General features: G+C 26.8%; 1 protein-coding gene across 4 annotated transcripts; it reads left to right on the forward strand.

Moving 5' to 3' along the window:
- The first annotated feature begins 2,276 nt into the window (after window positions 1-2,276).
- On the forward strand, window positions 2,277-14,876 carry LOC117167285 (glutamic acid-rich protein). Of its 4 annotated transcripts, none has more exons than XM_033352104.1 (11): window positions 2,277-2,449; window positions 3,728-3,772; window positions 5,570-5,764; window positions 6,909-7,232; window positions 7,460-7,761; window positions 9,507-9,591; window positions 9,832-9,906; window positions 10,692-10,955; window positions 11,165-11,479; window positions 11,876-12,042; window positions 14,199-14,876. In XM_033352104.1, the coding sequence occupies exons 1-11, from the start codon at window positions 2,398-2,400 to the stop codon at window positions 14,211-14,213; spliced, it is 1,839 nt and encodes a 612-aa protein (XP_033207995.1). In that variant the 5' UTR covers window positions 2,277-2,397; the 3' UTR covers window positions 14,214-14,876. The 4 variants fall into 4 exon arrangements, with proteins under 4 accessions (XP_033207995.1, XP_033207996.1, XP_033207997.1 ...); XM_033352105.1 differs by having other exon boundaries at window positions 7,463-7,761; XM_033352106.1 differs by lacking the exon at window positions 3,728-3,772.
- The last annotated feature ends 444 nt before the right edge of the window (window positions 14,877-15,320 follow it).

Raw genomic sequence — 15,320 nt, forward strand, 5'->3', positions numbered from 1 at the left:
CAACCAAAAAGTTAACTTCCAACCAAATAGTTGAATTTTCAAGCCAAAAAGACGGATTTTCCATAAAAATAGTTTGCATTTTAAGCTGAAAATATAAATTTTTACCATAATATTGTATTTTTCAACCATAAAGTGGAATTTTGTACAAAAATAGGTCAATTTTCAATATAAAAATTTTTATTTCCAATAAAACATTACATTTTTCAACCCAAAATGATGAATTTTCAACAAAAAATAAAATAAAATTTCAATGAAATAATTAAATTTCCAACCATATAATAAAATTATTTAATAAAAAAGATAAATTCTTAACCAAAATTATAATAGTAGAATTTTCAATCAAGGAGAATGAAATTTTAATCAATTGTCTTTCACAAAGAATATCACATAACATTCATTAACAGCGTTACTTTTTCCAGATAATAACTTTTTAGGATTTACAGGGGAAAAATGGGTTAGATAAATAAAAATTCTTTAAATAACTTACGAACATCTTAAACAAAAAATATTCTTAGAAATCGTGAATTGTATTATTAATTTCAGAAAATATACTAACTTTTCACGGTTTAGTGGAAAAAAATTATACAATTAGAAATTAGTTAAAGATTTTCAAAATATTTAGAGTAAAAAATATATTATTTTTCACATTCATAAATTATATCTATATTTATATATACTTTTTTCGACTAATTGGAAAAAATTGTTTAAGCAATCCCCGAGTGATTATTATTAATAATAATTGTTGAAAAAATAAAAATTTACCGCCTTTGGCATGAATTTTACATAAAACTTATTTTACATTTTTGGGGGCATTTTCCGGGCCAATATAAGGAGGTTGGGGGAGGGGGTCAAAATAAAAGTTATAGGGTGTAAATAAATCCTTGAATTGTAGTGTCTAAACTTTAATTTGAAAGAAGTTAATAAAAAGTACTTATTTTGGCTATTTCTTCCAAAACCGAGCATTCCCCATTGAAAGGGAGATCACTCTACAATCATGATCCTTCTGTAGGTAATCCGTTATTATAAGCACAAATATAAGTAAAATAATCAAAATTTCTCTAGGGGACGAGGTAAAGTCAGCGTGAGTACGGGGCAAAGAGTGACGCAAAAATAGGGTGTTTTTTCGCCTATTTTTTTGACCTCGCTAGCGACCTGGTAAGAAAATATAAAAATATATTACAGGTATCAGTTTATTCGTCATTAAAAACCAAAGTGAGCATCGCTTCTCGTTTTTTTTTAATTCAACAAAATTACCCCTATTTAGGGGTTGAGAAGACCCCCCAAAAAAATAGGAAATACCACTAATTATAACATCGTTTTTCATGGCATTTTTTATATAAAATAAATCTTATAAAAGTAAAATCACGTTTTTTTTCATTGATAAGAGGTTGTTGTATTTTTTAATTTTTCTGGGGTTTTCTCAACCCCTAAATAGGGGTAATTTTTAAAAACAAAAAAAAACGAAAAACAATGCTCACTTTGGTTTTTATGACGATTAATTTGATACCGGTAACGTATTTTTATATTTTTCACCAGGTCGCTAGTGAGGTCCAAAAAATAGGCGAACTTTGGCGTCACTCTTTGTATAGGATACACGAAATATTCTACTAGATTGCGGGGTAAATTCGGCTAGGGTACAAGGCAAAGTTGGCTGGGGTACTGAGTAAAGAAAGGTAGGGGGTAAATTCAGTTATGATACATGGTTAAGTTGATTAGGGTATGGGGTAAAATCGGTTAGGGTCCGGGGTAATGTTGGTTAGGGTAAGCTCCTAAAAATAGGGAATTTTATTTCCGGAAAAGGAAACAAATTGTGGGGGTTTTGTGGTTTTGGTCATCAAAAATAAAAGGTCGAATTTTCGGACAACTCTATTAAAGATTCATAATTTTAGTTGGAAATTCATCTCTTTGAAAATTTAAGTTTTTTTTAAATCCAACTATTTTGTTGAAAATGCAATATTTTTATTTGAAATGTTAGGAAACTATAGCATTTCAAACGAAATATTTATAATGTATAAATAATTTATAATATATAATAATAATGTAAAAATAATGTATGTATTTTATCATGTATAAATAAAATTTTTATCATGAAATTTTATATATTGTCTAATGAACCGTTTTATTGACTCACGTCTAATTAGTAAAATGGTAAAATATCTTTGGTAAAATGAAAAAATAAAAAAACTAGTTGAAATTTTAGTGTAATTCTTAGTGACTTTAACTCGATTCCAGGGAAATTTCTTAGAGATTTTTCCTATTGGACAACAGAGGTGTTGGCAGCATCATTCGAGCAGACCGCAAAATCAAATTTCTGAGGCACGTTCCAGCGCTCTTGACATTCGGAATTCGCGAGGAACGAGTGATTAATTAAGTTTGGAACAAATTTCCTTTCGCAAAATGTCGGGGGACGTTCAACCGAGAAAACGAAAAGACAAGAGACGTAAAAAAGGTAAGATATATTTACAATAGAGAGAGTTTGAGTTGGTAATGAACTTTCGTAACAGTCCTCTGCCTCCGAGATATTTTTAGCTACGCGTGTTTTCCTCATTTCTGTCTCATAAACGCGTATTTTATATTGACACTTGCCCCTTAAGTTTCTACAATTAATGTCAATTAATATATATTATTTTATTTTTTATTTCATTAATTCAGATTCACAAATATTTGTTTTAATTTAAAAATACAATTTTCCCTTTTTTTATAAATAAACACGCATTCTGGGAGATTACTTAGTTTCGCAATTTTCTGTGAATTCTCGGGATTTTCTATAAATAAACTTAAAACAAAAATAAATTTCTTTGTTTCCAATTTGTGCCTATAAATTTATTAATTTTTTGGTGAATTTAATTTTTATGAATTTTATCATTTTTAGAAATATATAGTAAATTATGTAATTCTTAATCAATATCGCAAGTCATTTTAGAATTCGATATTATAATTTATATTTAAATTCATTTTTGAATAAGATTTCAAATCGGAATACTTTGAGCCACGTGTATAGTTTTTAAACAATTTTTAAATATTCCTTTTTCTCAATTTTTCAGAAATTATAAAATTGTTTTGAGTATATAATATTTACATTTTTGTAAATCTAAAAATAATCATCTTATTTATTTTTAGATCTTATAGATTTTGAAATGCTTTTATCGATAAGTGACAGATTTAATCAAGTCAAATAATAGTTTCGCATTATAGCTCAAGTAAGAAAATTTAAGCTCGCAAAGCTTAGGCTGACCACCGTTTTGCTTTACAAAAATAGATTAAACTGTATGATCCACCCTAAAAGCATTTATCAGCTGAATTATTTAAGAACTTTATGATATTTTAAATAAAAGTAACAAAATTGAAGAATAAAAAATACGTTTTGAAATAAACGTGGGGATATCACCATGTAGTAGATAATCATTAATTTAATATAACTAGTGTACTAAAAAAAATTATTTAATGTAATAAATACAATTATATTAAAATTAACATTGATTATTTTACTCATATTTGTGCTTATAATAAATGATTATCTACTGTATGAGCGTTATCCATTGTAGGTTGGTCTCCCCTCCGTAATTCAAATCATTTTTTTTAAATATTTACTTACAGTTTTATATTTATTAAAAGATGTAATGTAGAACAATTTAGTTTTTGCACAATTTTGAATTTGTAGTTTGTTTTTCAGTTAAGTTTGTTATTTGCCCAAATTTGTTTCAATTTCCTTTCCGTACCTTTTTAGCCGATGGAGAGTATACTATTCAAAGGATACGAGGTGCAAGTTGTGGTATGCTATCACTTTTCTGTTTAATTTTTTTGTTCTTTTATTTCAATCCTTCTTTCAAATTAAAATCACTAAAGAATTTCCTCAGATTCGCTCAAAACTACGTACACCTCTAGGGTGTCTAGCGTACCGGGAAATCGGAAAAACCCCGAGAATTTATTTCTTTTATCGTAAAATCAGAGAGAGGAAAATCGGATTTTGTGATAGAACAAAAAAATTCCCGATCCTATATCAAATTCCCGGGTTGCTTGAGGTTTTTAAATAAAATTATATTAAAGTTACAATTTTTTCACTGAAATAGGTTCAAACTTTAAAGCTACCACGTTAATTGTCAAAAAATAATTCAGATGATTTTAAGGCAAAATTAAAACCAAAAATTAATTTTAACAGAATATATAAAAATAATTTTAAAAAATTATGAATAAATAACAATGTAAGAATTATTAATTTCGACAAAATGCCACCAAGTTGAAGATTGTGAAATAAAATTTTTAAGCCTTTAAAGGATTTTTAAAACAACAACATTCTCTTAATATTCTGGAAAAATTAAACATTCTTTTCTTTTTAGAAGAATTAATATTTAAAGAAAATTTTAAAACATTTCAACACATTTATCAAGGCACTGATTAGTATTACAGAATTCCGTGTAATGTTAGCCCTGAACTAGCTGGAAAAGGGTTTAATTTTATGGAAAATTCCGTAACGGTAGACAGTTCGATTTCTATAAACATTTTTAAAAATCTGGAAGATTTTAAGGCCATGTTTTTATTTTGAAAGATTTTTACAAATTTTCGTGAATAATTCGAGTCAGCTTCAAAGATGTTCAAAAATTCTTCTTTTAGCAGAACATTATTTTCATTGGTTGAGGATTTTGTTTAAAATTAATTTTTTTTGTAAAAGCTCACATTTCAGGTGAAAAATTAAACTATTTTCTAGAATAATCGTCTCATTTTTTTAAATGTCATTTTTTTAGTTGAAAATACAACTGGTTAAAAAATAATCTTTTTCAGTTGAAGATTCAACAATTTTATTGAAAATTTTTTTCAAGAATACTATACAATTTGTTAGGATTTCACACAATTTTAAATAAAATGTGGATTTTTGAAGATTTTGATCCAAATTTAAAAGATTTTTAAGAACTAAAAGGTTTCAATAGAATGAAAAAATTTTCTTAAGATTAATTTAAAAATTCGTATGATTCTTTTATTTGGAAAAATGAATTCTAAGAGAAAATTAAAAAAATATTTAAAAAAATTTCAAATTATTTTCAAAAATTTCGAAAAAGAATATAAAAGATTTTAAAGTGGAATAGTTCAATTTTGCAAGTTTACGAAATTTTAGAACAAATTCGAGTAAGCTTAAGAGATATTTACATTTTTTAAACCAATTTTAAAATAATTGAACAATTGTAAAATTTTCAAAACATTTAAAACAAAATGTAGCTTTTTTAAGATTTTAAGAAGTAAAATAAAGTCTAGTTTCAATTTCTTTGGTTTAGGGATTGATTATTGATTAATTATTGAAGAGTTATTGCAAAAAAAACTAAAAATACTATTTAATTCAATAATTAATCCTTAATATTAATCGCTAATAAAACAAATGTCTGAAGCAAATAAAAAAGAAAACGGGAATTTAGCGGACAAAAATGTTGTAGACACTTTACTTTGATCTAGAAAACCCCGGGAACTTAAAATTGTGTGATCTCTAGACTCTAGACACTCTATAGGTGCTTGAAAAATTGTTTATGATGTAAACCTTTGCTGTTTTCTGAAAATGGATGGATCTGGCTGGTTTTCTCAGATGAAGATGATGCTGGTACTCCACCACCGACTTTAGTGAATCCGTCTGATAATGTGGAAAATGTTGCGATACACGTTCATAAAGAAACTAGTACGGGAGGACATTGGTGTGCTAGGATTATTTTTTTTACCCTCTCAGCAATCCTCATCGGATTAATCGGCATCATTATTTTTGAGTACAGAGGAGCAACTGATGGTAAGATAGAAATGTTGTATTCTTTGATTATGTACATGAAATTCCTTTTTTGCTTTTTAAATTCATTTCTGTTTTTAAAGCATTTTAAAATCCAATATTTTTTAAATTGTTTTATATTTGTATTTCGCGCGAAATTTATGTTCCAATTTATTTTCAAAATGCAATAAAGAACTTCATAATGAAGCTCATTTGAAGCTGAGCTTCTAAATTTTAATTCAATTCTAATCTGAAGCCCTATACGAATTTTGCAACTCGGAAAATTTTCAAATAAAAATAAATTCGATTTTAAATGTCCAAATTCCAAATGGTTGTGTTTTTAAAGCATGGAAATTGAATAATAAATTTCTTAATTTTTCAATATTTAACTCAGAAAGCCAGACATTTTTACAGGCTTTCAATTTGAAATTACTAAATATTCGAATTGATAATATTTATCAGTATTACATTTTTTATTTTCATTACTGTATCCCGAAATTATGTTATATTAAGTGTTGCAGACATAAAACTGTTATTTTTTGTATGTTTGAATTAGATATTTTGAATTTTTAAAGTACCGGATGTACATTTTTAATGACTATAAAATTTTACAATATTGAAGGATTCAAATTTGATATTGTGAAACTCTATAAAACATATCAAATGAAAAATTATTTAATATTTTTCAACGGTTTTAGTTTACAATCAGTCAGTTTTTAAATACTTATCAAATACATTAATTTTCAGTTTTGTAACTGAATTGTGAATAGTGCAAATTGATCAATTCCAAAATAATCAATAGTAAATTATACCATTTTTAATATTTTAGTTTGAAATACTATCTATTATTAACTACCGCAAATAATTATTTTGATAAAAATTAAAATTATTCATTCTGGGATACTTCCAATTTTTAATTGATTACATTTAAAATTTATTAATTTAAAAATGATCAATTTTAACTGTTGAACTGTTTAAATAAAGAAGTCACGATTATAATTTTCCGATTTAGAATATAACACATCCCATTTGTTTCATTTGAAGATATTTTATACGTCATATCAAAAATTTTAAAAGAGATTTCTTCTGTTAACAAAGATTAAGTAATTATAAGAAATATTTATTTTTCTTATTCTTTTGGAATACTGTAATTTTGGAAAACTTTTAGTTGATACTCCAGTCGCTTCTTCACAATGGGCAATGATTTTCGATGGTTGGGTGGACGACGCTTCAGTCCTTCATAATGAAGAACACACAGATCAAGAAGCTCAAAGTGGAGAACACGAAGAAGACGAAGTTGACAAATCTGAAGGAGATGAAGATCATGACGAAGGTCTTGGTCATGAAGAAGGTTCTCATGAAGAAGATGAAGATGGAGAAGAAGGGGAAGACGAAGAAAATGATGAAACTGATCAAGATGATGCAGACTCCGTAGAAGAGGATGAAGTTGATTATGAAGAGAGCAAAGAAAAAGAAGCATTTAATTCACCTGGTAAATCACTTTCTCTTATTAATTATTACCTTCTTCAGAATATACTGTTTAATTTGAAGTTGGATTAAAAAAAACAAGATATTTTTCGGCACTTAATCAAAGGAAGTTTTTAAGTAAAGACCTCATAATTTTTTCCATCCCCATGAAACGATATCAATCTGAAAAAACTTGTATCCGATAAATTCATACAATAAATTATTATTTTTTATTATCTTGACTCATTTCAGAAGAAGGTGAAATGCTGGATGATAGTGAAGAGAATCAGGAACGGGATAATGACGAGGGCTACGAAGATAATTTTGAAGAAACTGATGAGCTTGGTGTACTAGAAGAAGTTGAAAATTCGAGTTCTGAAGATAATAGTAATGCCAACGAAGAAGAATTTTCAAATTATCCTGAGGTTGAACTTGATCATAGTGTTGAAGGTGTTAAAGCATCTGAGGAAAACTATGATGATGAGGCTTTCGATGAATTCACGGCAATTCCAGGTGTCGACGAAATTGACAATAGTGATGGACCATTGGAGGAAGTATGTATTCAGTTTTAATCTTCAAACAAGAAGCCTCAATAGAAACAGGGTGGCCTTTTTAATCAAGGGAAAAAATTCTCGGGTCATTTTCCGGTTTTTTCCGGGTCAAAAACATTTCTAACGACCATTGAAATTAAAAAAATTCGAATTCATAAAGTTGAAAATAATTTCAGTTGAAGTAATCAATACTGAAATTTTATAATCCATTTTTCACTTGAAAATTTTTAACTAAATGCCGTTTAACTGCAAAATTAAAATCAATACTTTTTCTTTCAATTTTCTAGATTGAAGAATGAATCAGAAGTTAATTTTTTAAATTTGAAGTCGTATAAAATTAATGTTCAATTATTTTTTATATATTAAAATTCAACGCTTTCATTCACAAGTGAAAAATGCGTAAAATAGAACAATTAACATTGTAAGATTGAAAGTTTTAATTTAGGATTTTGAAACATTAACAATTCCAGGCTATTTAAAACAATTTAATTCCAATTTTTTAGTTTTGGATATTGGATTTATAGTTACCAGTTTTAAATAAACAAATAAAATATAAATTGAGCAAAAGTAATTATAAATATATTAAGGATGACATAATTTTGCAGAAAAAAACAAAATCGTTGAAAAATATCTAAAATATAATTACCGAAGTATAAAACTTCCAAAAAATAAACATTTTAAATGATCGAAAACAATAAAGCTACCGAAAATGTTTATTGAATAAATTCAAATCTTCCTAAAGTTAACGAAACTAGAAAAACTTCGAAATTTTAAATTCCCGACATCAGAAAATTAATTAAATTTCAATATATATATATATTAAAGTTTTGAAATTTTTCTGAAATCATCGGAATCTTTGCGAAATCTTCTAAAATATTATTGAAAGGCAATAAAACCAGAAAAACTTAGATATTCAAAATTCTCGACCTCACAAAATTAACAAAATTTCAAATTATCGGCAGTTGAATTTTTTCTTCGTTAGTCTAAAATTACTAATTTTTATGTTTTTTTGATGTGTAACAATTGGGATTTTAAATTTCCGGTGAAATCATGTCAATTCGTTAATTTTTAATTATTTAAGATTTGAAAATAATTTATAAAACTTCAATTGGACGCTTACATTTTTTTAACTGATGAGTCTTTCGAAATGGATTTATTCAATTTTTAAAGTTAAATTCTGTAAATTATTTAATTTTTAACAGATTTAGAATCGTCTTGTAAAATAAATTATTGATCAATTTTAAACATTCGAACTACAATTCAATTTACACAATTATTAATTGCTTAATATTTACAGTTGATCATCTTAAAACATTTTTTCATTTAACAAATTTTCAATTTCAAACGTTTTTAATTTTTAATCGCTTAAGTCTTAAAAACTGCATTTCAAAAGTATTTTAATTAAAAATTTATCTACGATTAAAAATGAAGACCTAGAATGAAAAAAATTTCAAAGTAAAAGATTTGATGAAGGAAACTGAATGATATGATAATTGAAAAAATTAACAATTGAATTTATGATAAAAAAAACTTAAATCTAACTTATTTAAAGGAGTAATATATGTGATATCTGTTAAGTAATCAGATAAATTTCTCTTCAAGAGATTTTTAAAATACTTAATCAAAAATAAATTCACTGTCATTTCCCGAGTTTTCTCGGTCTCAAAAATTTCCCATTTTTCTCGTCCATCGGCCACCCTGAGAAATAATAAATAGAGTATTTGTTATTAAAATTCTAATCAATTTAGATTGATGAAGATGAACCAGAAGAAATTTTGAATGATGTTGATGAAGTGGAGGAAAAGGAGGAGGAAGAAGAAGAAACCTCAAGTGGTGAGTTTCTTTATATGGGTTTATTTGAGACAGGTATTTTTAATTTGTTATTAAACGAAGTCAGTGATCCTCCATGCTCTTATAGTTTATATATTTTGATTGCATATTATAGTTTATATGCAGAGATATCTATATTGCCTTTTTAAATGTTGGGGACCAATGTACGAAAGTAAATCATTTAAAAAATTATCGCTTTCTGTTGAAACGAAGAAATGGGAAATTAAAATATGGTGGTTCCAGTGGCAGTGAAGTTCGGAGTTGGTGTTGCACTTGTCGTTGCTGCGCACTTTGTTCTCGTAAGACGATGGAATAACGGTAAATTTTCGTTATATGTTTATCCTCCTACCTAACATTTCATAGTTCCCATTATAAATCAAATTTAAAATTAGCTTATCTGTATACAATTTCTGAAATTCTTTATTTAACAAAAGAATTCAATAATTGCATATTTATCCCGTTTGAGCAGCTTTACTTCAATAATTTTATTTAAAAAAATGCAAATTAGACACTTACATTTGAGTAAGAGCAATGAGAAAATTATTGTTATAGGATACAAAAATATTTCGAAATTCATTCAAGTCCTGGAGTGCAAAAAAAATTTATATGTCCCAACGTTTCCTTACAAGATGGTATGTTCCAAATTGCGCATAGCCATCGGTTAACATTTAATACACATTGAAAAAAAAACGTTTAGAAAACGAATGTCGAATGATTTTTTACTAAAAACTCTTACCGTGCATCGGTGTCTAATTAACGTGTTTATAGTGCGCATAAAACAATCAATTAACACGTTGAATTCATCTTCAACTAACCATTTCAATAAACGTTCTAAAAGAGATCAAAAGCTTTTTCAGGTAAGTGTCATCAATTCTTGAATCATGTAGTTAATTCGATAGTCTTGAAATTAATTCTTTATTCATGTAATTAATGATTAAATCACTTAATCCATTATTTCCTAGCATAATTCCTTCACTCTTAAGTTTCTTAACAAAAAATGACTAATCTTACTGTTTTAACTTCTGTTTTAATCTGACTTTTAGCGCAAAATTTTTCTTGTTACAAATTAAGTTAATTTTGGAACCAAAATTTAATTCTCTTAGGTGAGCCTGAAACTCCAGAAAATCTAGTTGGAATCGAGAAACTTCCTGATTTATCACGTCGAAATACCATAGTGCCTCCTCCACACATTAAACAAATTTCAACTAAGCAATCGACACCAGAAGTGCCCAGTAAAAAACAAACTCAAAATTACGAAGATCTGAGGGCAAAGTACAAAACTCTTGGATCCGATGAGGCTTTGGATAAAATAGATGTGAAAAAGGTCGTTGATTTGCAAGCAGAAAAGCTAACTAAGTCTAAAGAAGGTAAGAAAAAGTAGCTCGAATTTCTTTTCAACATCTGACGATTAGATATTGAATTTTGCATTTTTATACTTCAAAAGTTATTGAAAGCATCTTTCTTATTCACAATAATTAATGCGAAAATATTTTTGATAAGTATATTATAAGTTTTTTATGTACTTATAAAAATTATACATTCAAAAGAATATACTGTGAGATGGTAATTTTTTTAGAATTGAATATCCAAAGTGAGGCAAAATTAACTTCGGAAGAAGAGGATTATACGGAAACTTCAGAAGGTGAACAGATTACAGATTCAGAGGAACTTGAGGATGACGAGGAAGAGGAAGAGGAAGACGAAGAAGAGGAAGAAGATGAAGATCTAGAAGAAATTGATGATAGTGAATTGGTTGCCAAATTAGAAGCCAAATACGGAAAATTGCCAACTCAAACCGAAAGTGAAGGTGATGATGAAGAAGAAGAAGATGATGACGAAGAGGATGATGAAGAAGAAGAAGAAGAAGACGAAGATATCAAAGGATGGAAACGTAAATAGCAAATAAGATACGTTCGTACGTAGCTCAATTCCGTCTAACAAAAAAGAAACTTCGCACAACTTAAAATAATTATAATTTAATATATTTTTATCTTCCCGTAATTCGATGATAGTACTATTTTTTAGAAAATTTGCATAAAGCTAATTTAATATATTTGTTTTGGCAATTCTTTTCGTCAGATGCGAAAAATAAAAAATGAAAAAAGACAAAATAAAAAATGTCGGTTTCGTGTTAATTGTTTGTGAGTTGACAATTCCTGTCCATTAGATTTGGTTTATTTTCGATTTGGGCACGGAGGATCTCACTGAATTGTTGCGTAACTTATGTAAGGAATGACTTCTCAAGTTAATTATCTCAAAGAGAAATGATTTTTTGCTGCATTGACAGACGTTACGGCATCTAAAGAAGCTGAGGCTGAGGCGACGCGAAAAGCTCAGATGGGATTAGATACAAAATTTAGTAGCACAGCTGTTCCTAAAATGAGTAGTATAGCTAATGTTTCAACCGCTGCCGATTTAACTACTAGCGAAGAATTAAGAAATCCACATCTTCAGGTTTGTGTTAAAATTTTAATACTTTAAGTTTATTAAATTTATGGTGGTCCGAGGGGTTAATCACTCTTTTAATATGGTGTGAAGTTTACGTGAAATTTTTGAAAATTTCTAAAATATTTTGGAATCGTGGAAATATTTGTGAAATAATTGGAAACTTTGTGGAATCTTGGAATTATTTGTGAAATAATTGAAATTTATATGAGAAATCTTTGTCAAATCATCAAAATCATTGCGAAATCTTCTGGAAATTAAAATATTAAATTTGATGTAAATTTTACTTTAAATATTATTAAATATTAAATTAAAATATTATTTAAATTTCTGAAATATTTTGAAACATTATTGAAATCTTCGAAAATTGTTGGAATATTTCAGAATCTTTGAAATATTTTTTAAATCTTTCAAACATTTTGAAATCTCTTTGGAATCTTCGAAATCTTCATGATGTCCTTCAAAACCTTTCGAAACCTTCTTAACTATTTTAAAATATTTGAAAACTTTTGGAATCATTGCAAAAATTTGTAAAATATTTTAAACATTTTAAAATATTTGGGAGATCTTTTCAAACGTTCGCAATCTTTAAAATATTTGTGAAATTTTTTAAATCCTTACGAAATCATCGAAATCTTTTGAAATATTTGCTAAATCTTCTAAAATATTTTGAACTATTGGTAAAATCTTCGAAATTTTTTGAAATCTGCGTAAAATCTTTTCAATCTTTTGAAATTTTACTGAAACGTGTGTGGACTATTTTAAATCTTCTGAAATCTTTGAAATTTTCGTAAAATCTTTTTAAATATTTTTAAATATTTCGGAATCTTGGAAATGTTTTATGAAATCATAGGAATGTTTTAAAAACTTTCGAAATCTTTTAAATAACTGTGAAACTTAACATTTTTTTTTAATTGTTTGAAATATTTGTAAAACCTTTCAAATATTTTGAAATCTGTGTAATCTTTCAGATCTTCATGATGTAATGATGTAATCATTGAAATATTTGTAAAATCTTTAAAATATTTTGATGTATTTTTGAAATCTTTTCAAAATTTTGAAATATTTTAGAATCTTTGTGAAATTTTTAAAATCCTTCCGAAATCATCGAAATCTTTAGAAATATTTGCGAAATCTTCTAAAACATTTTGAAATATTGGTAAAATCCTCGAAATATTTGTGAAATCTTTTTAATATTTCGAAAATTTACTGAAACGTGTGTGGAATCTTTTTAAATATTCTGAAATCTTTGCAGTATTTTGGAATCTTTGAAATATTCGTAAAATCTTTTAAAGTATTTGGAAATATTTGAAAATCTTGGAAAACGTTTGGAAATTTTTTGAAATCTTTGAAATACCTGTAAAATCTGTGAAATCTTTTGAAATTTTACTGAATTGTGTGTCGCTTTTTTAAAATTTTCTGAAATCTTTGAAGTTTTTTGGAATCTTGGAAATGTTTGATAAAATCATTGGAATCTTTATGAAGACTTTTATTAAAACCTTTCGAAATCTGAAATATTCGTAAAATCATTTAAATATTCGTAAGATCATTTAAATATTTTCAAATCTTTATACTATCCTTTTAAATCTTTCTAAATCTTCTTAACTATTTTGAAACCTTGGATATCTTTGAAATAGTTGTAAAATCTTTAGAAACGTTGTGAAATTTTTTCAAGTATTAACTTGGAAATACATTGAAATGTTTGAAATGTTTGTAAAATCTTTGAAATATTCGTAAAATTATTGAAATATTTTGAAATTTTTAAAAACCTTTGGCAATATTTGGATAGCTTTGAAACATTTGTGAAATCATTGGAATATTTGTTAAATCATTGGCATATTTGTAAAATCTTTGTAAAATCATCAAAATATTCTGAAATATTTTTCAATCTTTAGCAAATATTTTTTAAACTTTTGACATCTTTCGAAATATTTTGGAAACTTTGTAATATTTGTAAAATCTTTTAAATATCTAGAAATCTTGGTAGAAACTTTAAAATCTGGCGTACATCAAAAGTCAAGTGATGAACCCCTCTTGGTGGACTGATTTCCTAAATTTGATTAGTAACTTGTCTTTCGAGACAATTTTAGTCGGTAAAAATACTCATTCAGTCAGTTTTAATTTGAATACAAGGTAAGAACAAGAACTTTTATTTCTGTTTTCAGGGACCTGATAACTAGTTTCAATTCTCATCTCTTCCTCTTTGCACGTTTATTTTTCATTAACTCAGTTTTTCATTGTCTAGATCATTAAAATAGAATAAATGCTGCTTACTAATTTAAACGACCACCTCCCTTGTAAATATCTCAGCCATTACCTATCACATGGCTTGCTTTGTGATTATAGGATAGTCAATAGAGCGATAAAATAATTTAAATTGTATAATTATTTTGAATTTTAGACAGCTATTTGTTTATAGTTCTCTTGGGAAATTTTTTACCACTTTAATTTTAAAATTGCTGACAATGAACATCTAGGCGTCAATTTCTGATTAATGTAACCCTCAACAGAAATCAGTTCAATATTTCTAGCGAGGTTAAATAATTTCAATAATATTTGAAATAACTTCCACACCAAAAATATCCTTGCACCTTATTCTTGACTCTTGGGTCCAAAAACTGACGAGAAGGATAAGTGGAAATTGGCAAATCCGAACCATTTGGAATTTAAATCGAACTTTGGTTGTGAGTAATATCGTCTCTACTTTCAACGAGAAATCCCAACTGTCTCCCAATTTTAATGGAAAGTTTAAGCGAGTTGTATATTTTTCAAGAGAAGTATTCAGTTGAAATGTGTATGTTTACGATTATCTTTGTTATACAAAATAAACGAAAAGAAAGGAACTTTTTTTCTCTCAAATTATTTTCCAAGCATTGATAATATTTAAGTTATTTTTAAGGGTGCACCATTTGTCGTGGATTTCCAGGTATTTTTTATGATAGACAGTAAATTGAAAGCAAAATTCAAAAGTCAAAACTAAAAATTTTATCATTTGAAGTAATCAAAACTAAAATAAAAATTAAAGCACTCAAAATGCAACTCTTGAATTTTTAATTTTTATAATTAAAGCTGACCATGTTTTAAATTCAGACATTTATATCGAACACTCAATAATTTACATGTTTAAAATGTAAGCTTTGAACACTTTTTAGTTGAACAATTTCAAATTAAATGCCGGTCAACTGCAAAATTTCAAACTTCTATAAATTGAATTTATCATTTTCAATGCTTTAAATTGAAGAATCGATTAATAAATTTGTAAATGTTTACAATTATATTATTTTAAA

Source organism: Belonocnema kinseyi, chromosome 2, assembly GCF_010883055.1.
Source record: "Belonocnema kinseyi isolate 2016_QV_RU_SX_M_011 chromosome 2, B_treatae_v1, whole genome shotgun sequence".
Lineage (NCBI taxonomy): Eukaryota > Metazoa > Arthropoda > Insecta > Hymenoptera > Cynipidae > Belonocnema > Belonocnema kinseyi.

Excerpts from the sequence above, each read along its gene's own strand:
- LOC117167285 (XM_033352104.1), top strand. The coding sequence starts at position 2,398 with ATGTCGGGGGACGTTCAACCGAGAAAACGAAAAGACAAGAGACGTAAA. Across the intron at positions 9,907-10,691 it reads CGTAAGACGATGGAATAACG|GTGAGCCTGAAACTCCAGAA; the intron begins GTAAATTTTCGT and ends TAATTCTCTTAG. Across the intron at positions 11,480-11,875 it reads AGATATCAAAGGATGGAAAC|ACGTTACGGCATCTAAAGAA; the intron begins GTAAATAGCAAA and ends CTGCATTGACAG.